We start from the raw sequence: 26380 nt of genomic DNA, 5'->3' as shown, positions 1-26380 counted from the left end.
AGTTTCAGATTACTTGGTTGTCTGTCATGTGGTACATGGGAAAAAGGCAAAATCCTCTTATTTCTGTACACTGAATAGCCACAGGGTAGAGAAAAACATCTTCATAGTTCATTAAAAATGTGGAAACCTAGCTAGGTGAAGTCCCAGTATGAACAAGATAGGGTTCATCATTGCAGGTCATATTCAATACCTCTAAAATATTTTTTAAGTCTACAGATCTCTCTAGGTTGTGCTAAAACAACAAACCTTTTTATAATAGCGCAATTGAAAAATATGCTGCAGCAGGAACAGATTGAACACAACCAAATTCCCCTTCTACCACATTAGGGGGCAGATTTATCTGTTACCATTTACTGTTAGAGTTTTTTTAATTTGAATGAACTCAAATGACCTTGAAATTCAAATAGTACCTTATTTAAAAAAAACTTCAATATCTAAAACTCGAACGAATATTATCAACCCGAAAACTCCAAGCGAATTCAAATCGATTCGACTAAACTCGAATCAAGTTTTTTCTCTGAAAAAAACTTGAATGTCAGGAAGGCTATTAACATCTTCAAATGGGTCACTGGATCTCTTCTATTGACTTCTACATGAACTCGACAGGTTTTAGGTGGCAAATAGCCGAATTTGAATTGTTCCCAGGGTCCAGGTATGGTAAATCTTGAGTTTGAATTATTCCCAATTTCTTTTCACCAAATATCCAACTTGAAAATTCAAATTCAAATTTCCAATTAAAACCTTAATAAAGCTGCCCCTATGTGTCCCAAAATAGAAATGAGGATTACATTACAGATGCACCAAACAGAAATTGATTATTCCCAATTCGATTTGTGAGTTTTGACCAAAAATTCAACTAGGAAATTAAAATTCCAATTCCAACCTTAATAAATCTGCCCCTAGGTGTCCCAAAATAGAAATGAGGATTACATTATAGAAGCACCAAACAGAAATGGAGATTACAATAAAGGGGATCTTCACACAGAAAATGCATTGCTAAGCGATGTGCCAATATGTAACGCTCTTCTCATTTAAGCTTACAATTTAAATGGAGAAGGGGGCGTATGAGACACAAGGTTATTAATAGATGTAATTGCTACTGAGTCTGCACTACTGACTCTTACTCTTGAAACAATGTATCAGAAGCCATGTGATTTATAGGCCTGGAGGGAATTGACTTCTGCTACTTAGTTTTACAAGTGAGAAGCAGAGAACAATTTAAAATAAAATATTAAAGAATGGATAAGAAACAGATATCCCCTTTAAAGGGACACCAGCCCATCCTAATTATCATGAATTCTCGTAGCTGTTAGTTTACTGTTTCTGCTGCCTGTGAAAAATAAACCATGTTTATATAGAATATTTATCTTATGTTATTATGTATTATAGGCCTCAGCAGATTAGTATTACTTTTTTGTCTTTGAAAGCATTTATGACCTTGATGTTTACCCCAGCAGGGATTGAATCAGATTTTCTGTTCTTTAAGAGCTTGTTAATTATGGACACTTGGCAAACTTCAATAGATCTCCGTCCCATTCTTCATTTCAGTATATGTAAAATATTCTTTTATATATGCTCATAAGGTGGTGCACTTACTGTATGAATTATTGTATACGTATAAGCAATGTGTTATTAATATCAGTTGTTTCCTAACTATGGGTAGTCTGGATCCTAAGAGGGATTGCACTTCTGTGGTTCCAAGTATTTAAGCCCATGCCAAAAAAGTAAACTGTAGCTGACTTCTTGTTGTAGAGTAAAAAAAAACAGATTATTTGTTTTGTTGTTGTTGGTCGGGACTTAGTCCATTTGGTTTGATACATACATTTCATATAGAGTAGTCCTTACACAGATAGTAGCACATATACCAAAACTACATTGACTACCACATTTGTAAAGAGGAGGATATAGATGGGCAGGGACAGGCACACAGTACAGTGAAGGATACTATATTAGTCCCCTCCCCAATAATTTGCCAGAACACCCCCACAAAGCACTTAGAAAGATGTAATGTTATTATTCCATGACTCTACACCTGACAATCATATTAAAACTAAGCTTCAACAAGTGGTAGGATATTCCTGTTGTATCCTGCCATTTATGATAGGCCTGCCTCCTGTCTGCAGATTCTACTCATTACTGCTGTGCGCAAATATAATTACTCATGCTGCTGGATTTTCTGCCTATGTGGACTTGATGCATGCATGCCTTTCTGTAGTCTGGAATGCTGTTGGTGATTCGTGTTATCTCTCAGACATGGGGGGTTGGCGGGGTAGAGATGGCAGAGTTGACCAACAGTTGACTTTCCTGTTTACCCCTGAATGTGTGTTATTACAGTGTTATACACTGTTGCTAAGAGTTTAGTGTAGTTGGGTCGAAAAGAAGTTCAACCCCTCCAAATAAATCCTAATGCACATACTATCAAATATATATATATATATATATATATATATATATATATATATATATATATATATATAGACAAATACAAGAGTCCTCAGCACTCAACCCATTATCAATATATTTAAGACAGAGACATTTTGTGCATACTGCTACTGAAAAATGCCTTACCCTTTAAACAAAACAGGGATTGTTTGTCCATATATTGCAATATATTTAAGCTGGCCAACTACATCAAAGTCATCCCATATCTGGCCATTCCTACGCTCAATTTTCATCTGATTCATTAGGAATTCTATTGCTTCATTATACATTTTACAAAGGGACTAGGTTTTACCTGCAACTTACTAGCTGCTTTCAAAGTAAAACTCCCAAACTTGGCTGCCCTTTTATTAGACACCAGTGGGATCACTGCTCCTGTATAACTATAACAAACAAGGGAAAGTTGTGCTCACCACTAATTTTTAAAACCATTAGGCGGGGGTGCAATGAGGCTGTGACCACAAAATACATATAGTCAACTACAAGAGGTCCTCTGCACTCAACCCATTATCAATATATTTAAGACAGAGACATTTTGTGCATACTGCTACTGAAAAATGCCTTACCCTTTAAACAAGAAGGAAGAAATCACAGGCACAACAGGTTATTTCCAGCAGGGAAACCCTTGCTCGTGGCTTGACAAAGGGGTTACGCCCCGAAACGTTGCATACGCAAAATAAACGAGCAAGGGTTTCCCTTCTGGAAATAACCTGTTGTGCCAGTGATTTCTTCCTTCTCGATTGCTGTGGAGGTTGCCAACACCTCCTTCATCGAGCACCAGGTGTCACGGAACTTGGACGGCCAGGGTGTGCGAGGTGACTCCCTTCTTCTTACCCTTTAAACAACACAGGGATTGTTTGTCCATATATTGCAATATATTTAAGCTGGTCAACATAGTTATGGTCACAGCCTCATTTCACCCCCGCCTAATGGTTTTAAAAATTAGTGGTGAGCACAACTTTCCCTTGTTTGTTTTATGTATATGTATGTATGTATATATATATATATATATATATATATATATATATTATATATATAATATTTATGTGTCTCTTTACCTAACCGGGACAAAATACTTTTATTAACTGGGTTTTCTCCCAGTAAGATCCTTAGGAAAATTAGCTTACAACAAGGAAATTATGAACCATTCATGTTTATCAATAGGAAAGCTAATTTTCAGGTCATTTTCATCATTTAATACTGCTGGAAGAGGGATGTAAAGCTACTGAACATTTGGGAGAAAGCAAAAGCTTCTGAACATGAAGAATAGTTAAACCAGCTTAAGACACTTATCTTCCTTTGTATAGCAAGGCAAGTAAATAGACAACTATATATGGTACAAGGTTTTTGCAGCTGCAGATTATTCCCCAGATGCATTTTAAGGACACTGCCTGCAGAAAGCTGTTTGAGTTGGCAGGAGCCCAGTTTCTCATATTATAGACGGTGAGTATGAAGAGGCCATTTCCATAAGCAATAAATGGGCTGATTGGCTGTTATTTTGGCTTCAGAACAATGCTCGGTCTTCTTGAGTTTTTTCTTCCTTTTTTCATTTTCCTCTTTTACATTGTACGCATGATGTCTTGGATCCCGAGAATACCAATTCCACATCTGCTGATTTCCTCTGATGTATTCAGCTCACTGCTTTCTCTTTGATTGAGTGCAAAGTTACCATTTCATACATCCCCGTTGCAAATTTCGAACAGAATTGCCTATCATGTTTGAAATTATCTCATACTGTACTTATGCAGCATCAGTGCCTCGCTGAAGAATTGGACGAGTTCTGGTTCCTCTGAGTAAACATTTGTGGATCATTTACTGGTATTTTTAATATTATTACATTGTATGAATAAAATCCCAACATGTTCCACAACCTAGTACAATAGAGATGTGTAAATGAAGTACACAGATTACATACAAATATTGACTGACACAAGAGCTAAAGATGGCCCTGTTCATAAGAGCTTACACTTTTCTCTATACAGTCTCCAATATTAATGATTCTTGCTATTGCAGGTCTTTTATGTGATGGTGTTGAGAATTAAATAACAAACAAATAAGCATCTTTACCACAAATCAGTAGTGATGGGCAAATTTATTCGGCAGGCGTGGATTGGTGGTGAATTTACACATTCCATCAGCCGCAAATGCTTTCGCGAAACAGCAACGTAAATTATCGCACATCAAAATTTTTTAGGACACCCATTGACTTTAATGCATTTGGACAAGGGAGTTGCACTTACTGTAAAAAAATTGTCTCTCGTGTCAAAATTCTTGTGTGTCAAAATTATTTTGACGCCCATTGACTTCAATGTGTTTTGCAAATTTTTCACCAGTTCGAAAATTTTTCCAGAGTTTGTGGCGAAACAGGACATATTCGCCGATCCCTACATATGAACAGTCCGCTTAAAGGGGACCTGTCACCCTAAGAAATAATTTAAAATTCTTTTCTATCATGTTAGTTGAGCAAAATAAACTTTACTTACACTGTATTTATCATTTAAATTTTGTTTCCTTCTGTTTTGGAATTATACAATCACAGCAAGCAGGCAGCTGCCATTTTGTGGACACAGTTATTAAGGGAAATTTTGTATCACCCCAAAATCTTGTGTATGAACAAGAATGAGGGACCTAATGTCCATGTGCAGTGCCTTACACAAATATAGAGCCTGAGGAGGGAAGGGGGAATGTCAGGAGAGCAGTGACATCTAGGAAGTGCTGAATGGAAAGTGAAAGTAATTGACTGCCCCTCCTCTATGCCACGGGCATAGAGGCGGGGCAGGTAATATTTGATTGACAGTTTAGATATTTAAACACCTTTATAACCGGTATGGATGTTTTAATGAAATTTTTTTTGGGGGTTCCATATTTAATTTGGAAAGGACTTTCATTATGCAGTTTTTATGTGTAGGTGACAGGTCCACTTTAAAAACGTTTCTATAAACAGACCCCGCCTTTCCCACAAATGCAACCTATTAGGCTTTTAGATGAAGAGCAGCTCATTATACAAAGGTTTGCCAATGGACTGCTGTATGTATAATGTAATTTATACAGTATAGCACCTTTTCCTCTTTCTCTACCAATAGTGTAATTAAAAATACAATAATGCATGAACTGCATAACCATGTAACAATGTCAATGAAAAAAAATTTGACCGAGTGAAAATGATTAATGTACATTAAATTATTCTCTTAGTTGCCTAGTGTGCAAAAATGTCTTTCTGTTCCTCTGGAGACTATTCCTGAAATTCCATTTCTGTCATAGTAACAGAAGCAGCACCGACCTATGTATTTTATACGCCTTTTTTGCTAAATATCTGAGTTTCTATATTTATTTACTTTCTCACTCTCTCTCTCTCTCTCTGCATGTGTATGTGTATATATATATATATGTGTATATATATATATATATATATATATATATATATATATATATATATATATAACTGGCAAGCATTTATGGTAAAGTTTAATTTTATTTAGGATGCAAATTTTCAGGTGATCCTTACAGAAGATCGGCACATATGCATGCCACACCAGGTCAAGAGCTAGGCTATTTATGTGTATGCAGATTCCCCCTTGAGCCCTCTGACTTGGTTGGATTCTGTTCTCAAGCTAGCCTTGGTTCACGAGTACCCTGGCTTTGAAGGCTGAGCCACCTACTTGGCTGTAAGAGCAGTTCTTTGTTTTTGTGTGCTGTGGAGCTATATCTCTCCCACTGGTAACTCCCTTCTTACAAGTCTATAAAACGCTTTATTCAGGGTTCTGACTTTTTGTGAGTTTAGAACCCATGGAAATCATGTCAAATAAACTTTATATTTTACATCAAGTGGTCTCCAATAACAGAATTTCCATAACATATGGTAGTTTTCATTGTAAGCAGTTTTAAAAGGAATACCACTTTACCCCACTCGCTCTTGATTCAATGAGGAGTAAAAAAACTTATAGACAAATTAATAAAGGTATAGGTCAAAGTGTTTCAAAGTGTATCCTAGAAGTGGCAGACCTGTTTATCAGCTGGAAGAGAAAGTTCAGCAACATTGGTTTGGGAAATAATGCATAACACTGTAAGTTCCAATATACTGAAAATAACTTCAGGATCAACACCTTCTGCAAGTGAGAATTAGGTGAGCAGGGTCACTGGAAATGTGATGCAGAGCAGTAAAATTCATTACAAAGTGAAACAGGTGATGCCATGGTATATGTATGTAATAGGAAGCATTATGTCGTGAGCGTTATAACAAAATAAGAAATATTATATACAAAGAACAAGCGTGAGTATGGATTTATGCTAGCTTAGATGATACAAGGTACTTTCTTTTAATTAAAGAGATAAATTGTCCAAAAAAATTAAACAAATAGGGGCACATTTACTTAGCTCGAGTGAAGGATTAGAATGAAAAATACTTCGAATTTCGAAGTATTTTTTGGCTACTTCAACCATCGAATTGGCTACTTCAACCTTCGACTACGACTTCGAATCGAATGATTCGAACTAAAAATCATTTGAATATTCGACCATTCGATAGTTGAAGTACTGTCTCTTTAAAAAAAACTTCGACAACCTACTTCGCCACCTAAAACCTACCGAGCACCAAAAATGTGCCACCGGTGACGTGAAATTTTTTTGATGTGTCTTTTTATTTTGACGCACAAGCCATACAAGTCTATGGGCATAATTTTTTGGCAAAACAAGGCAAAAAATTCGCCCATCCCTATTTATATATTCAGAGACCTGGTGGTCCTGGTTGGGATTCATTACATTTATTTTTCTAAATGTATTTTTTAAAAGGGGTGGTACACCTTTCAGTTAACTTTTAGTATGTTATAGCATTACCAATTCTAAGCAACTTTTTAACTGGTCTTCATTATTTATAGTTTTTTAATTATTTGCCTCCTTCTGACTCTTTCCAGCTTTCAAATGGGGGTTTGCTGATCCCATCTACAAACAAATGCTCTGTAAGACTACAAATGTAATGTTATTGCTGCTTTTTTTTAACTCATCTTTCTGTTAAGAGCCTCCCCTATTTATATTCCTATTCAAATCAATGCATGGCTAATTTGGATCCTAGCAACCAGATTGCTGAAATCAACTGTAGAGCTGCTGAATAAAAAGCTAAATAACTCAAAAACCACAAATAAAATAAAATGAAAACCTATTTCAAATTGTCTCAATATTTCACCCTCTACGTCATACTAAAGTTAACTCAAATATGTTTTAAGCAGTGCTTTCTTTCCCTTTTTGTAACTTTCCATACCCTGTATTTCTTTGTAAAATTAACATTAAAGTAAAAGTAAAACTGCAAGCCGAGTCAACCAATGTTAAGGCAATTTAGCTTGCCGTTTCACATTTTCCCCTTCCCTACTGATTTCTATGCATGAATGATTGAGGGAAGATATCACAAGTGCAGCACAACAGGGAAAGCTGGACCGAATTGACTCTTATCACTTGTGAAATGTCTTGAAAGGGTAATAAGTGGCACACTGAGCTCCATGGTCACTAACATGCAAATATACACATGGACATGTGAAAAAAATTAAAGGACCAGTGTCCCCTGCTGCTAAATTAACCATCAAGTGAGCCCTTACCGCTCTCTCTGCAGAACACTGACCGAAGTGTCAAGCAGGGATGGATAGTGTTATAAGTGGAGTCAGGGTGTTTGGTTTAATCCCTGCATCTGCTAGTCTTAAACATGAAACAGTTGTTCCTCAATAAAGAAGAAAGTTATATTCCAACAGTAAAATGCAAGAAATGATTTCTATGGAGCATAAGGTACTGAAAATAAAGGCGGAATCCTGTTGAGTCCCATTAGCAGCTTGTACAACAGTTTGCTGTGGTTGTGCTTTGTTTATCTGCTTTCACGTTTCAATATACATCTGTCTTTATGCACCCCTGGTGGCTCCCGCGATGGACAAAGCTAATCTAGTCTAAAGCTTCGATGGCAATTGCAGAACAATTCATGCTAAAATATTCCACTTGTCAGTACTGTTTAATGCTCGGAATACACATCTTTGTTAGCTAACCATAAATTGCTTTCAAAGGTAGGTGCGTGTAAAGGGCCCCCTCAAGCAATAAATGCTTTAATCCTCCCTCTTGTTCAAATTAAAATTCAAAATATGATAGCTTGAGTGTTTTACACGGATTACTGGTGGTGTAAATTAATGTGCACCTTGTTTCTGTTATCTTTCTACAGGGGACCAGCATAGATCAGCAGGTCACAGAATCCAGTCAAGGTGACAGGAACACAACAGCAGGCTTCAGCACCCAAGGTACTGAGCTAATCTTCTTCTTCTCACTGGTCGGCTAATTAGAACTATTATTAAAAATGAATGCACTTTAGAATAAGAACTTATTGGTTCAGGCAATGACGTCTGTATCATCTTTCTGGTAACAACGTATCATAACTCCAGCTAGAGTTGATATTTACATATTAAAAGCAATCTGCTAAAATGATTTAAAGGAGAAATAACATCTAAAAATAATATGTCTACAAATGCTGCATTTTATATACAGAACTTAAATTAACCAGCCCAGAGGTGCAGCAGCCCTAGAACAGTAATAACCCATGCCTTCAGAGTTGTTCACAGTATCTTCCCATCCTCTGATCGTCAGACCATCTTTTGCATGCCAATTGTATTGCACATGCCTAGGGCTACTGCTGCTGAGAGGCTCAACTTCTAAGCTCAGCTTTGGGATTGTCTGGAAATCATCAAATCCTTAGCAGAAATGGTTATACCTACCTGCCTGGTTATACCAGAAGGTGATGCTACAGGGTTGCTTAATTCTGAATGCACTGGTGTAACACACACACATACACACACACATCTAATTGACAAAGCTGTAAATCAGCAAATATGATGATGAAGAGATACTGGGGGGCATCTTTAGAAGTACTATTCTACTATCCTTAATAGGCTGTGGTTGCCTTGGGCTTATACAGAAGCACATCGTATAGCATTTCAGCCTAATATATAGTTGAGCTTTGTCTTTTTTTTTAAAAAAAATGGTTCATTGCATTTTAATTCTAAGGGGAAATGTACTGAAAAATACATAATTTTGATGCAGACACTGCAGATACATGTACCAAATAGAAACCTAGCAATTACACTCTCTTCCGCATTCAGAGCTGATATCATTCAATTGTCAGTCCCCAAAGAATTCTGGGCAATTCTGCCTGCATTATTATTCTACTGCATGGTGCATAGACCATCCATTCACACCCACCTTTAATTAAATCTCAACTCAATGGCAGCAAAAGCAGTTTGGGCATTTAAAGCTAGCAAACCCAGTCTACAGATTGGAGTAATGCCAACAAACTCATTTTCTTTAGTAATAAAAATATAAAAATACAAACATGTACTTTTAAATAAAGTGATGTAATTAAAAAAAAAAAACAGCTGTATGTATTGGGAAGGATTTATTGCTGAATGTAAGTTTGTGGGGTATATTATCTTTATTGTTTCTGCTTTTCAGTGTCTGTAGATAGCACCTCGTTGCTGGTGTCTGATGTGGCTGAAATCCCAGTTCACAGCTGCTCATCAGAAGATCTTTGTTCCCTGGAAGTTCAAGGCTCCCTTCGCTCTGCTGATTTTAGCCCTTATAGTGCCCTCCATACGGCCGCCACTGGGAGTAGCTGCACCAGTTTGGAACACAGTTTCCGTGGTGGATTTCCTTTCACTAATTCCCAGGGTTCAACTGATGGTGATGGAAGTAGAACGTCCACAGACAGATCCCAGTGGCAAAACTGTGATAATCACACGCAGTCCAAGTCACTGGACACATCCGCTGAGAATTTCAGCACATCGGAAAGAGAATCTCAACTTTCAGTGAAAGAAAGAAAAGTGTCCCAGTCTCTGAAACCCATAAATATGTGCTGCGGTGTGTTTGCTCAGCCACCTGGGCAATGCTTGCCATCTCCCAGTACTCCTCCTGCAAATCACACCCAACGTACAGGGCGGCTGGAAAAAACTATGCAGCAACATCATTCGAGGAAATACAGGATTGCAAATATAGTCCGATCCACTAGTGACCCTGTTTCCTGTACCTCCATCACAGAAGGTAAATTCTATCACTTGAATCATACTAAGAACCATAAGAGCAATCTGAATAGCTCTCCTCGTTATATGGGGATAGTCATGCAGAAAAGTAGTGATTACATTTAGAACCTTTTTTTTTACCTTTTCGAACTTAAATTTTTGGGATTTGCCGATTGAAAAAATATTGAAGATGTGGCAGCTAATTTAATTTGATTTAAAAAGGGCTCTATATTTAATCAATGTAAAATTTGAGCTTTTTTCACATTTTGGAAAAAAAATATTAAACTCCATCACAATTTTTTTCACTCGATCATGGTAATTTGCAGAAATGCACCGATAGCAACAAAAATCTAAATTTCCCATTCACTTTAACAAATTTGAATGTGTAAAACTCAGCATAGAAAATGTTGAAAATACATCTTCCATCGGCTTCTATAGATGTTCGCACGGTTTTAGCTGCCAAATTGTTTTTATTCAAATTTTCACAACATTTTCAATTGCTAAATCTTGAATATTCAAGTTCAGAAAAGGCAAACTTTGTGATCGTATTTTTCCGTCACAATAATCTAAAAATTGCAGAAAAAAATGCAATCTCCAATTCACTGAAACAGATTGTAATGTGTAACTAAAGAAGATGTTTCTTATGATATTTCTTATGTTTATAAACAACACTCTGATTTTTAAGAAGTCCTTTGCAGAATCTTTCTGTTTCCAAAAATATTTACCATCAGCGGAGCACTATCCCTATACTTTTGAGGCTATTCTGTTTTTTGTTCCAATACCACGTAATTCACATACTGCATACAATGGTTTTATCACTGTTTTTAACTAAACAGGTTTCCATAATCCATTCATTTTTGATTTGGTAATGAAAGATCATGATCTGGTTTCACACGGTCTGGTATTAAAATGGGAATTGCCAGCTTGCTTCACATCTCTTAAATAGATCAATTAATATTGTGGTACAATTTCCTATTACATAATTGCAAAATTGCTGTCAATTACATTTTTAATTACTAATGATAATACAGGCATGGTATCTATTATCCAGAAACCCCTTAGCCAGAAAGCTCCATTATTATCAAAATGAAACTTGATTGGTACTGACATGTCTAGCATATTGCAGTCTTGCATATAGAGTATAATTACTTTGGGCTGGGCTAGCTTTTGCATAAGTGCTTCTTCTTATCTGCTTATCTGTACTGTACTGTACCAGTTTTACTCTTCATTTCACACTACAGGCACTTTTCACCTTGCTCATGACTGTGTCCTAGTGATGGGCGAATTTGCGGCGTTTCGCTTCGCCGAAAAATTCGCGAATTTTGTGCGAAATTCGCAAAATGGCGAAAAATTCACGAAACGGCGCCGGAGTCTCGTTTTTTACGCCGGCGCCCGTTTTTGATGCCGGCGCCCGTTTTTTCGACGCCGGCGCCCGTTTTTGACGCCGGCGACAGTTTTTGATGTCCGTTTTTTTGAAAAAAATTTTTTGACGCCGGCGAATTTTTTCTGCGAATATTCGCGGGCGTTTCGCGAATTTATTCGCTGGCAGCGAATCGTGCAAATTCGCGCCTGCCTAATAAATTCACCCATCACTACTGTGTCCTTCTTGTTCAGAAGAAACCCAAATGTTACATTCAATTTCAATCTTTGTCTTGCAATGTTTATAAGGGTAGGACTGTGGGTTGGTGCTCTGCTTGTATATATAACCAAAGGTCTATGAATTCTTCATGTCCAGGCTTTTGTAGACACCCAACATCATATGGAGATGGCTTTGTAGGACATGATGATTTAAAGTGTTATTAGCTAAATGTCCCACACTGTTAAAAATATTCAAAGCCACCAGTATATCGATTACCAGGGAACTGGTAAAATGTTATTTGCATGCCAGTGTTGTAATAGCTGCCTTTGTATTAAAATGATGGCTGTTCAATGGCTGTGCAAATATATTTTACACACAGCTACAGGTGTTCAACCTAGTGTCACCTCTCACCTAGAACTGCTGTGTCTATACACAGAAGAGGCATAAATAAATGATGGGGCATGCTGTTAGATACAGAACAATAAGACTCTTACTCCCTGTGCTGTAATGATACAGTTTACAATGGAGCACTTTTTCAGGCGTAGCAAATTTACAAGATTTTTTTTAAACTCATGTTTTTTCTGGAGTTGCAGGCTTTTTTGTTGTTGCTTATTTGACATGTCTAATTCCTTTTTATATCATTCGTATAGGTTATTTTCCATCAGATACAACACATTATGGGTTCCTCACTACAAACGCTGCAGTTTTAGAGCCCATGCAGTTCTAGCTCTAGCATTTTGTTGCCCTCTACTGGTCACTATACAATTCAAAGCCTTTCTTTATGTTGTAGATGTAGCAGAATGCTTGTTGCGTTAAAGGGATGGTTCACCTGTACTTAACTTTTTATATTTTATAGAATGGCTAATTCCAAGCAACTATTTTATAATTTTTTAATGATTTGCCTTCTTCTGCTGATTATTTCCATCTTTTAAATGAGGGTCACAGGCCCCATCATAAAAACAAATACTCTTTAAGGCTACACATTAATTGTTATTACTACTTTTTATGACTCCTCTTTCTGTTGAGGCCCTCTCCCTTATACAAATAAATGTATGGTTGCTAGGGTAATTTTGGACCAGCTTACTGAAATTACACTGGAACTGAAATAAACTGGAGATCTGCTGAATAAAAAACGAAATAACTCAAAAACCACATGTACTAGAAAATTGCAAATTGGTTTTCAATTTCTACAACAAACTAAAAGTTAATTTAAAGGTGAATAACCCTTTAAAGGTGTAGGAGTTTTCCATTATTTGTATTATACTTTATTTGTATAGCCTGAACATATTCCTCCAAAGCAAAAATCACATTCAAGGAACCTCCTGTAAGGGGCTTGGGTGCAAAGCATGCTTTTGACCTTTGTACATGTGGGTAGGATTGTGCACAGAAGGTAGAGCTGTAAAACACTTAGGGGCACATTTACTAAGCTCGAGTGAAGGATTAGAATGAAAAACACTTTGAATTTCAAAGTCGATAACGACTTCGACTTCGAATCAAATAATTTGAACTAAAAATCGTTTGACTATTTGACCATTCGATAGTCAAAGTACTGTCTCTTTAATATAAAACTTCAACTACCTACTTCGCCACCTAAAACCTACCGAGCACCAATGTTAGCCTATGGGGACCTTCCCCATAAGCTTTCTATGCAATTCTGATCGAAGGAAAATTGTTCGGTCGATGGATTAAAATCCTTCGATCGAAGTAAATTCGGTAAATCCTTTGACTTCGATATTCGAAGTTGAAGGATTTTACTTCGATGGTCGAATATCGAGGGTTAATTAACCCTCGATATTCGACCCATAGTAAATGTGCCCCTTAGTATTTGGTAAATAGTGGTGGCTTTCAAAAGGCAGTTCTGTGATTAAAAGGTTCATACAATGTTATTTCTGCAATGGTACTATACTCAATATGCATTTTATCTATGTACCACTATGGATACATCCAAGCCAGTACTCTCAAGTACTATGTTGTTATACAACAATGTGCTCTAAATAACATGGAATCAAAGATGGCCTATCTGTAATTCAGATCTTTCTGGGAACAGGTTTCCGAATAACAGATCCCATACCTGTATACAGGTTTATCTGTTGTGAATCATTTGTAAGATCACCTGGTAGTGTGTGGGGGCTCTCATCTGTTCGTGACCAGATTCTGATTAAATATTAGATTTTTTATATTTGGGGCCATTATCATCCTGTGTATGTGACTGGCTGGTGCATAGGAGAATTCAACCTCCACTCCTGTTTTCATAGAAAACTAGATCTCAGTGACTTATATGGTGCCTTGTACAAAAGGAAGACACAAAGAAATACTGCCACAAATGTCAGAAAGGGCCTCACTCACAAGAGCTTATGATCAAGAGGGTTTTTGACAAAAGAACTAGATAAATGGCTGATGTATTTGTGTCATCTCTTCAACAGAAGAATACATTTTACATCCTGCTAGGCCATTGTCACACAGTGAATTTTACAAATCAAAAAGAATATGGTATAAACTAAGCTATTTTTCTTAATGTGCATGCTGCGAATTTGTCACACATTTCTATAATAGCATTAGATTTGATGTGGCATTTAGAATTGAGCAAGGTTAGCCTAACTTTTAGCATAGCAATCTGCGAGGAGGCAAAATTAACTTCCAGAGACTGACAAATTTATGTAACTACTAGTAGTCTGTTCTGCGCCTCCAGCTGGGAGAATTAGAGTGAACTTTAGTACATTCACAGGAGACTCTGCCTAGTTTAATAGTCTTTTTGCCCAGCTGTGATTTCACAGTATGGGGTTGTATGACTTTAGAAAGTCTTGTGTACAAATAGATTTTTATTTTGTCGACTGGTGTTTAGTAAATTGCTTTTGTGATGATACAGCCAGCTGGTGTAAATAAATCTTAAAAAAATGGTTGTTTTAGTAAATACATTACATTTTTTTTGCAGTAATAAGGCTTTAGCTTTATAAATATATGATTTCCTGTATTATTATTCTAATGCATACTGTGCTACTTAATTCTTATGGTGGAATCTTCAAAATAATGAACCCTGCAGGATGTCTTCCATCATTTTCCTGTAGTCTGCAGGGACAGAACTAGGTGTAGGCAGAAGTGGCACCTGCCTAGGGCGCAACAATGTGGGAGAGCTGGGCAGGTGCCTGTTCAAGGGTTTTCTGCCTACCCCTAGTTCAGATTCTCTCCCCTCTTGCCTCCCTCCACTGTTACTCTCCCCGTCCTACTACCCTCCCCTGCCCTTCTTCCCTCCCCTTCGTTTCCCTCCATCTTCCCTTGCCTTTGTTGATGGATATGCATGATGATTGCTAGAACTCTTTCCACCACCATCTATAATGTGCAGGTTTAGACTAAGGTCACACTGGGAGATTCGGGGAGATTTAATCGCCGAAGCTTCTTCGTGAAGCAACTTCTGGCAACTTTGGAAAAAGAAGTCATGCCGCAGGTGATTTTTTTATTCTAGCAGGCGTAAGACAGGGGGAAGCAGTATGGGGATATTAGTCGCCCCAAAGAAGAGGCGATTAGTCGCCGGGCGACTAAATCTCCCCAAATCTCTCAGTGTGACCTTACCCTAAATCAGTAAATGAAACATTCACTTAATGTAGTTCATAGTTCTGAAATCTTCGCTGCTGTAAAAGTTTTTTTCTGAAAAATTACTACCCCTGGTGCATGCTCTTGCACATTTCATATTCCAGGCTTCCCTCTGTCCAATGCAGCCCCCTGGCTGATGTGCCCACCCATCTTTGTGCTGTTAGAATAGTGATATCACGAAATGTATTCATTCATTAGACAATGTATATCCTTAAAAATATTTTAAGGAAGTTGAAAGCGTCAAAGTCCATGATTCTATTTATAAATGAGAACTCTAATGTCTATTATAATGTAATACTTAAAGGGCATGTAAAGGCAAAAATATAAAATCCCATTTTTACTTTCTTTAATGAAAAAGAAATGTAGCTCCAATATACTTTAATTAAAAGATGTCTACAGTTTTTATCATAAACATGACTGTATGCAGTGACATTCCCCCTTCTTTTACTGCTGTTGATAGGAATTATCAGATGGTCCCCAACTGCTGTGCAGGTAAACGATCATACTTTCAAATGGCAGGGGGAGCCCCCCCCTTACTTCCCAGAACTCGAGCAGCATTGTTGGATTCCCTGTAGAGATTTGTATCCAGAGACGCAGTGCAGTCTCTATATTCTGATTATTAATCAGTCTTGCTGTATTGGCTTCTATGGCAGATATTATTTGACTTGTGCTGTTTTGATAACTTATGACGATCCCTAAGCTTAACCTCCCAACTGAAGCCCAGACCACACTGAGCATGTGCGAGTCTTGGTATTGCAGAAATGTCTAACAAAGTTACAAGATGACAGCCCCCTGCGCCAACTTTGAAAGCATAAATCATTTGTCTTATTAGGCTGCTGGTGCAGTAAGTTCATCTTTATATTTAGTATACATAATACAGCATTTTTAACATTATTCTATTTTAGACTTTAGTTGCCCTTTAAGCTTGCATTGGATTTTCCACTTTACGTCATGTAATGTATTAAATGCGACGGGAACAGGTCTCTAGAATTTTCTTTTCTGGGTCATATGTGCTACTCCTAAGCAAACGATAAAATAAATGATCTTTTACCTTGTTTATTAATTATAAAAAAGGTGTGCAAAAGGTTCTTAATTGCATTTTCCCCAAGATGTTTCCATTTCAAATGCCATTGCTTTATCTGGAGCCCAACAGAACCAAAGAAACTTTCTTATCAAGGCACAAGCATGAAGTTATGCCAGATATTTTGCACCAAGAGACCCTGATCATAAAGCAGATGAGGGCCAAGAATGGCATGAAATGAGTCTGCAAATTAGCATAATAATGTATCGGCTTGAATAAAAGGAACATTATCATGAAAATTAACTTTTTCTATTTGCTTGAAATTAGTGTAGTGTTGTATAGTATAATACATTTAAATTTCCTTGGAAAATATTATAGCCACTGTTGGACTTGACTATTTTGTGGTACCTGTCTGCTTTCTATCAGTCATGTGTTTCTAGCTGAAGTGCACAACAAAAAAAGAGTTGTCAGAAATTTGTGTTTTCTCTTATCGCTGCTGCCTGATTTGGAACAGTAACACCAAAAAAGTGTTTTAAAGGAATGACAATATAATGTGTTGTTGCCCTGCATTGGAAAAATTGGTGTGTTTGCTTCGGAAACTCTTCTATAGTTTATATATACAAGCTGTTTTGTTTTTACTTTACACAGTATCTGACACAGAGAACAGTGCCACACTTCCTTACAGTTGTTCTACAAGTATTTATTGTATAGTATTGAATGTATTAGTTGTTCTTCAAGTGTTTATGTATTTATTGGATTAGGGCACTGCTTGTGGATATACATGTACTTATGGGTGTTTTTATTGGGAAGGACATGATTTCCCTGTTGCAAAGGAGATGCCTTTGTCCCTTGTCTTTTGCTACAATCAGTCACACTAAAAGCCTGACAGATCACCAGATTGGATTTTCAGAGCTTTAAAATAGAGTCTCAGGAATGGAGTAGGACAGCAGCATTCATCATCTCAGGGGTGTCACATGATGCATATCCTTAAAAGTCCTTTTTAACTCTTTCAGCTCAGAATTAGTCCCCCAAAAACATACATTCACACCTGCTTTTCTAGATGGATCCTGAAAAAACAACAAGTTTTCCTACTGCTCCATTAATATGATGAAGCATACAAAAAAAACATTAGGTATATTGTGTTGTTAATGCAACTTTCATTTAAGGGTGAACATTTTATTGCTCTCAGTAAATCTGCACAACTGCAGACAACAAAATGGCCCTGGTTTCCTTTCCAATGGCAGTTATGTGAATTGCCTATGGAAAGACATACGCATCACTTCCTGTTTCTGAAGTAGCCTGAATATTTTGGGCTACTTCACGCTCTGTAAGTCTTCCCACTGGTGACTTACATTACTGCCGCTGTAAAGGAACCTAGAGCCAATTAGTTGAAGTGAAGTAATATAGAGGTGGGTCCGCAAAAAAATAATGTAAAATGAGGGAAAACTTAAACAGGGGATGTAAATTGGAGGTTTCACTGTAGGTCTATTTGCAAAGAACCTTGTGCAAGTTGTAAATCAAGACTGGATCAACAAAAATGAGCATGAGAACACTTATTATACAGTTAAATGCAAAAGTGTGGGAACCCCTTAATTAACTAAATATATTTAGTTACAAGTAGTGCAGGAATCAGTGGTCATTTTTGAAAACTGGCAACCAAATTCAATCAAATTGTTGCATTTGTTGTTTTACCTGCAGCTGGTTGGAAAAAGCCAACCACTGGTTTGTTGCCAGTGTTGATAAATGAGCCACACTGACTGTGTCAAACAACTTATTTGCAAATGTTAATGCATAGTTTTTTGCCAGCTTAAAACATAGGAACAAAGAAAATCTTATTTGTGGCATGTGCAAAAGTTTGGATGCCCTTCCACTTGTACACTGTTTTTGCAAGGTCCTTGACCCTACCTCATTGAGACTTAATAGCCATTAGGAGCTGTCACTTGTTCAGAATTACAGAGCTTAATAGAATCATTGATACCCCAAACTTTGGGCTGATACTCAACAACCTTGAGCTCCTCTAAGCCACTGAGTGAGAGTCTGAAAATGAAGCTAACTGAGATCTATAAAGCAAGGGAAGGCTATAAAAGTGCAAAACACTCCCAAATCTCAATTTCCATGGCCTGCAATATCATCAAGAAATGGCAGATCTGTAAACAACAAGGCAAGATCTGGAAGAATGGCGCTCACAGGCACCTGAGTTTTAATCTTTTAAAATCTGTTGGTTGAGTTTAGGACATCCCAAACAGATCTCAGGATTAGAAGTTATTTGCAAGGAAGAGTAAACATTAATTTCTACTACAGCAACCAAAAGACTTAGCTGGACACAAAATGGGTTTATCTGTGCATAGAGGCTGTGGTCTGTGCCAAAGTTGGTGTTACTAAAGACTGACTTATGCACATGCCACAATCGCTTTGTTTCTGTGTTTTAACTTTGTGAAATGAAACAAAACTTTGCATTAACATATGCAAATATGTTGTTTTTAACACACTGATTCCTGCACTAGTTGTTTCCTACTTTTTACTTAGAAAATAAATGAAATATGTAATGTGGTCAGGGGTGCCAAAACCTTTGCTTTCAACTGTATATTACTAAGAATTGGGCCCACACAACTCAGTTGCAAACTATAACCTACCTACAAGTATCAATTAAAATATTTAAATTGCAGTCAGTTTCCTTTTTTTGCCATGATTTGAGCCATTTAAGTTTTAAGTGTCATTCCTGTGATGACTTCTGTGTTACCTTCTTGTAGCCCTGGGTAAGTAACATGTAGCATTGGCATTTCATTGTAAATGGATGTTCTGCAGAGCAGTCACTCTATGGTGCAGATTTACTAAAGGGCCAAGTGGCTAATGCTAGCGACTTTGTCAGAAATCACATCTGCAGGGACATTGCCAATTCACTTATATGCGCAGATGACAATTTGCTAGCAAAAGAGACCACCGCTAGAGTTTGTTTGCAATCTATCACGAGGCGACTTTTCGCAAATTCACGAAAGTGTGGATTTTACTGAACGTTGCCTCTTTTTCCAGAGTTCGCTCTGCCACCTCAGACCAGGCGAACTGCTAAAATAAAGTTACATCCTCCTCAATCTTATGTCACTTACATCATATCCTGTCTGCCAAAAATGCATTTAAAGTTGAAAAAACAATGTCGACTTTTCCTTTTTTAAGCGGGATTGCCTGCAAAAGTCCTAAGTTAAACTTTTTTGAGTTAAGATTTTTCCCCAGACATTTGATGGCCATGGAACATTCATTTTACATTGGGCTTATGTCTAGGGCATTATATGATCTCTTTTGTCTTTATTAAGATTCCTTGGACATTTGTAATAAAAAATTGCCTCTTCAAGCATTTGCACCAACATCTCTAATAAAGACGTCCATACAACTTTAATGTACCCGCCCTATTCAAATTGGCCTAAGCGTAAGATGACTAGTGGCTTTTCGCTAGTCATACATGAACGCTATATGCTATGAAATGCTCGCACTGAAGAAGTATCGTTAGCGAAAAGTCACCAGCATTCGGCGCACAGGACGCAAATTCGCATTTTAGTGAATTAGCTTAGTGGCAACGAATTTGAACCTGGCGAAGTGGTTGCTGGCGACAATTCGCTCTTTAGTAAATCTGCCCCTATGTGTCTGTTAAGTGTAGTTGGTATAATTAATAGTTTTATAATATGAATAAAGATAATAACCACCATTGGCTGTGAATGCTAATAGAGATGCTGCATTAGTTGTTTGTTTAATAAATGTATAATCACAGGAGTTACAGGTCAATGTTTATTATAACTGGGAGGCCAGCCAAAGATTGTTAAGCACTTATATAATGACAATATGTTACCATAAGTTAAACACTACGGCAGGACATAATAGTTCCAAATCATCACTATAAATATTTAGTATACAGACAAAATGTAAGGTGAGAGAAAATGTCTGTACCCAGTGGTAATAAGGAAGAAATAATTACACTTAAGTTATTGTATTCATCTGGGGTTTGTGAATACAACAGAAAAGTAAAGATATATGTTCCCATTTATAATATTACCATAGCTACAGTAGATGAGCCAAATCATAACTCATTACAAGGTGATATTTATAGGCTGTGTACTTTCCGTCTGTGAACTACCCAACTGTGATACTGAGCCGAGACGGTCTCAGCCAATCTGTTAAAAGTAGAATCTGTTGGCTCCGTTCCATTCCTGAATGTAATTCTTGTAGGTTTTTAGGAATTAAATTTGTTAGGACTCTGTCGTACATCTGATGTTGTCTGTTTGGAGATAGGAAGGGTGTTGATACTTTTGGAAGATTTGCTAGTGCTTCAGCTCATAAATCTCTCTGCCTGCCTTTGTTTGTGTTAGAATGCAGCCGTATCTCAAAGATGATTTAAAGTCTGCAATGGCTGTGCATCCATAAAGGATGAGTGTGTAGCAAATAGAATACATATTTCAGTTCAATAGCTTTGCATGGCCTCAACCAGATTGTGTGGGCCAGAAATGTATTTGCTTATCCCCCCCCCCCCTACTTTAAAGAAAGAGCTTACCCAATCAATAGCTATTACAATAATTATAGCAGAGGGAATCAATTATGCACTTGCATAAGCAAATAGTCTTCTTAAATATAATGAAAAGACAACTGCATATCTAATGTTATACAGCTGGCAGCAGAAAGTACATGATTAATAAACAAATAACAATTTTAACTTGGGGTCGGGAGGTGGTTGATGTGCCATGTAATAAGTAAAACATTACAGAAAACATTGCCTTATAACTCAGAATCTATTATTCCACTGAGGGTTTAAAGTATCAAACATAAAATGTACACTACAAATTCCACAACAAACCTTACTTTTTAAAACTGGCTCGGATTTAAACTGTACTCCAAATGGTATAAAGTGAGACTCCCCCCTCCAATCTCATACAGTGTTACAGAATTTCCACATAGCATAGTGTGTACAGGGACCATTACAAGTATATGGACTCTATTTTTGTGTATTTAGAACATATGTTGAGAGTTTGAAATGGCATATATTGTTTTTTTATATGCAGCTAAATGTGTTTTCGTAAATACCATACAAACCCTCTTTTCTGTTGACATATAAATGTGCATATGCAATATGTTGGAGTTCAGAAAAACACAATACAATGGGACTGCAATAAAATGTATTTATGAATGCATATGAGAAACAGGTACAATATAATGAAATCAAGTAGCTGATTCGTATAGTTGCATTCAAACCTGCATCTCAAATATGTCTTAAATGCATTTATCTAAATGCCTTGTATGTTGCAGTTCAGCTGCGGTTAAATGGACCAATGCCAAACTTATATTCTACATATCTCTGGTTAAAGGGATAATCAAGCTAATATTTTATGTGAATTATTTGGCAGCGCTAAGATACAAGAATATCCTTTTTGCATTTTAGAAAAAAGACATTCTAATCTAAAACTCTAGAAAGAATCTTCAAAGTTCTAGCATATGCAGCTCAGAAAGCATATATAGAAACAAGTATTCATTCCTGGTAGTCTCTGGTAAGAGTCCATCACAACACTGCAATGGAAGTGTCACATTGTGCCATGGTGCATGGTCCAACACAATGTTGTCCGTATACACAAGATTATCTTAAGGTTTTTACTCTAGCATGAACACCACCTTATTTAAATACAGGAATGTCCAAAGTGCAAAGACCCATATGTTCTTCAACTGCAGTCCCTTACACTTATAAATAATCTTTGGGGCTTTAAGTAAAACTTTGGAAATAGATGACACTAGCATATCCCAAATCTCAGTATAAAAAGGAATTATAGACTATTTATATGTTTGGATATAATGGCCCCCTATTCTTAAATATATTAGAGGTAAGCAAGGATTTCCATGAATAAATAAAGGTCATGCAACTCCAAGAGGGTGAATCTCCCATCTCCATTCTGTGCCAATTATCTTCTTTATTAGAATGTATTTTTTTTTATGCTATGTATCTCCTTGGGAAGGCAGGGCACAGGCACGTTTTATCAGTCTGAATGTAGATATTTAGTAAGAAAGCAGGAATATGTATCTGAAAGAGATTATATGATGTATGTTTCATACTACTTGCAAACCATGGCATATCAAGCCTGGTGATTCACGTTCAGCTAGGTATTGCATCTGCATGCATGAGTTCAAACAAAAGATGTGAGTAGAATAGAACTAATAGCTAAGCACTCACAGAGAAAATTAAATCTATTGTTTTTTGTCGGTGGCGAGATTTCACCTTTAATCTAGACAGAAAATTAAGTCATTATGACAATTTTTCTCTGCTATATTTAAACTCTGGTTTTTTTTCCTCCTCATGCTTTCAGCTTCATATTCATACCCACGAACAACTGCTTCTGTCTGCCAGGAAACTGGAAGCCACTTACTATCTACAGGCAGACACAAAGAAGCACGGAAAAGTAGCCATCGCATAAAGCCAAAGGCAATTAAGAACCTCTCTAAAGAGCGGCCCAATTCTCTAGTTGACCTGAAGACCTACAAGGACACAAAAATTCTAGTGGCCAAGTTTTTGGAACATTCAAGCTGCCATCTCTCTCCAGAAGTGCGACATGTAGTGAATAGTATCAAGTCTGTCATTAAGTCAGATGAAAGGCACATGGAAGAGGCAATCTTCAGCGCCAATATAATAGACCAGGTAATAATAAACAAATTCTGTGTGTTTAGAGAGAACTTTCCAGTTAGATAACATAATTATTTAGAAACATCGATCCAACCAAGTCGGAGGGTTTTGAATAAATATGGGGAATTACATTAACATAGCTGTACAAAGAATATACAATATAACTGTTATTGCCTGGTTTTCTGTGAATATTGGTAGATGCCCCCTCACATCTTTTAACATGGCTTTAGATTTTGTCAGGGGCCTACTGTTTATAATGCTCTTCTATAATTACAAAAACTTAACAGCTCATTTACCATTGAGATTGCCCATTAATTGACATATTCTGCATTATTTGTCGCTGAATATACCTTAGCTAAAAGGACGTGTTGATTTCCAGATATGCCAGCTTACAAAGTGAGTTATAGTTCTTATGTTGATTCCTTTTATAATACAACAATGTATATATTCAATTATAAGGCTATTGACCTATGAGCATATAGTGCATGGGAACATGTGTTACTTCATCTTATTCTTTCCAGCAAGGCTGCAACCACCAAGGCAAGGATCAGTGCAGATAAAGACCTTTTTCCCTCACTTACTTTCTGTCTGTCAGTGGGCAAATTGGTTAGATTAACACTATTGCCTACATTGACATTAGCATTAGGCACCAACAATGACAACAATGTAGAAAAATAAATTCCCTGACTACCTATTTGCACTTATTTAAAAAAACCGACATCCAAAATGCACACATACATGACTATAATATCACAAGTGCTTGAGTATACCATGCTATGTAATTATTCTCTAATTTTATATTTGTCTTTACAAGAGAATGAAAGTTATAATATCTTACCTGGTCCCCCAGGCCAGTGTTCCTGTTAGCTGTACCAATTTGGCATAATTCTATTGGATCACCAAGTCACAATCTTCTTATACTCCTGGGGCTGTGCACGTTTGGAGTAAAGTGAAAAACAGGCTTTTTGCTTCCAAGTTCAGCTTTTCACTTTAATGCATGTCTGCATCCAGACCACTACAGCAGCAGCAAAAGATGATGATGATGGTGACATGGAGCTCCTGTAGTAGTAACTAGGGTAGGAACACTGGCTTTGGGAATTAGGTAACCAATTATAATTGCATGGGGTGTCTTACTTTGGCACCCCCCAGTAATTATCCCTCTCATTTAAACCAGTTATAATTGCACTAGGTTTTCCATGTCACAGTAAAATCCTTGTACTTTCTATTTTAAGGTCTATAACTAGCAACTAAGAAACCTTTACTAGTTTGTAGGTTTATTTAATTAATTAATATTTAATTACATGGACAAAGTTTGTACTAGGACTGCTAAGGTTACATGGTTCACTCTTAGCTACATTTATAACATTACCCTAATTTAATCATCTCCATTGCTTGAAATATGGACCTCAGCAATTTAAAAATCTACTTACTATATCTGTATTTTACACCAGTTGTGAAATAGATACAGGAACAACTGTCTACTAACAATAATTCTGTTTTTTAAAGGTAATTACAAGTTCTCAACAAACCATCAATATCTCTAGAAAGCGTCTTCAAGAAGATCTTCATCTTCAAAGTTGTGGAGCGCTAAGCTCTCCGGTTGCCTTCCTACACAGAATACATCTAACACATGAAGTGGATCAGGACAGGCCACACAGCTTAATTGGAGTCTGTAGGGAAACAATTCTTTGATAACAGAAGATTTAATTAATTAAAATAAAAAAAGGATTGCATGCAAACTTAGGGTGATTAATTCCAGTACACATCTTCACACACCGCCAACTATATTGACTAAAACTCAAGTTTCTCGTTGTAGAACTTGCTCATGCATGGGACAACAAGCATAAAGAACAGTCACCATGGAGTTTTCTCTGAATGTAATGTTTTGCAATCAAACAAAAACAGTGCAAACTAAATTTCAACACAAAGCCCTTTTTTTAAAGATTACTGGAGTTGGATCTATTTTTTTCTTTCTTTCTGAAATAGAGATTTCAATATTGCTGCCATGTAGCGCCGTAAAATTAACATCCTCTCTTAACAATGATCACATTCCAAAAGAAAAGGGTTTATAATGGGGTCTTTCAAGACTTGCACCCATCATCAAATTCAAACTCTGCACCAAGGGAAGATGATGAACCATCAAGAGACCCAAACTTCTGAAGAATATTGTTATACAGCTCAAATGTATTACTTTATGTACCTCAATGTTTTCAAAAAGTGTTTTAATAAAAAAAAATCTATATCAATATATTGTGTATTGCCATTCATCTCATCCTTAGCTGTGTGTGATATTGGCTGCACAGCCCGTATGTTACACACTTGTACAAGATGAAACCATCACAATTGTTTACTTATACAATAATGTACATATTTCATTATTTTTTAGAACAGTTAAAGGAACAGTTCAGTGTGAAAATAAAAACTGTGTAAATAAATAGGCTGTGCAAAATTAAAAATGTTTCTAATATAAAAAATGTAATATATAAAAAACTGCCAGAATCCAACTTCCTGCTTTTCAACTCTATAACACTGAGTTAGTCAGCGACTTGAAGGGGGCCACATGGTACATTTCTATTCAGTGAGTTTGCAATTGATCCTCAGCATTCAGCTCAGATTCAAAGGCAACAGATATGACCCATGTGGCCCCCCCTCAAGTCTCTGCCTGGTAGCCAGGGTAACCAGTCAGTGTAAACAAAGAGAGCTGAAAAGCAGGAAGTAGTGTCCTGACTGACTTGTTATACATCAAATCACTCCAGCCTTTATATATTACATTTTTGGCTAACTAACTATATTAGAAACATTTTTTATTTTGCACAGCCTATTTAGCCAGTTTTTATTTTTACACTGAACAATTCCTTTAATGCAGTGAAGTGATTCCAACATGTTATGTAAAAAAAGCCAAATGTTTTAAAGTGCAAGTTAATCTATAACATTTAGTATGTTATAGAAAGGTCGATTTTTTTTTATTATCTCAATAGTTTTTATTAGTATTTTGCAGGTCATAAGCAAGGGTTTTTTTTTAACTTTTCAAGAAATCATCATTTTAAAAAAATTTTTAAATGTTGCTGCAGTTT

General features: G+C 36.7%; 1 protein-coding gene across 1 annotated transcript in view; it reads left to right on the top strand.

Moving 5' to 3' along the window:
• LOC108711350 (protein FAM189A1) overlaps window positions 1–25705 on the top strand; it is a 323792-nt gene extending 298087 nt beyond the window's left edge. Inside the window, exons 8-11 of the mRNA XM_018253002.2 lie at window positions 8630–8705; window positions 9910–10494; window positions 22993–23321; window positions 24813–25705. Coding sequence (XP_018108491.1) covers window positions 8630–8705; window positions 9910–10494; window positions 22993–23321; window positions 24813–24998 — 1176 coding nt within the window. The 3' untranslated portion in view covers window positions 24999–25705. The remainder of the gene's footprint in view (window positions 1–8629; window positions 8706–9909; window positions 10495–22992; window positions 23322–24812) is intronic.
• Window positions 25706–26380: the final 675 nt, after the last annotated feature.

The sequence above is a fragment of the Xenopus laevis genome, chromosome 3L, assembly GCF_017654675.1.
Source record: "Xenopus laevis strain J_2021 chromosome 3L, Xenopus_laevis_v10.1, whole genome shotgun sequence".
Taxonomy (NCBI): Eukaryota; Metazoa; Chordata; class Amphibia; order Anura; family Pipidae; genus Xenopus; species Xenopus laevis.
The sequence above is the reverse complement of the archived record's forward strand: the minus strand, read 5'-3'. Positions and strand labels throughout refer to the sequence as shown.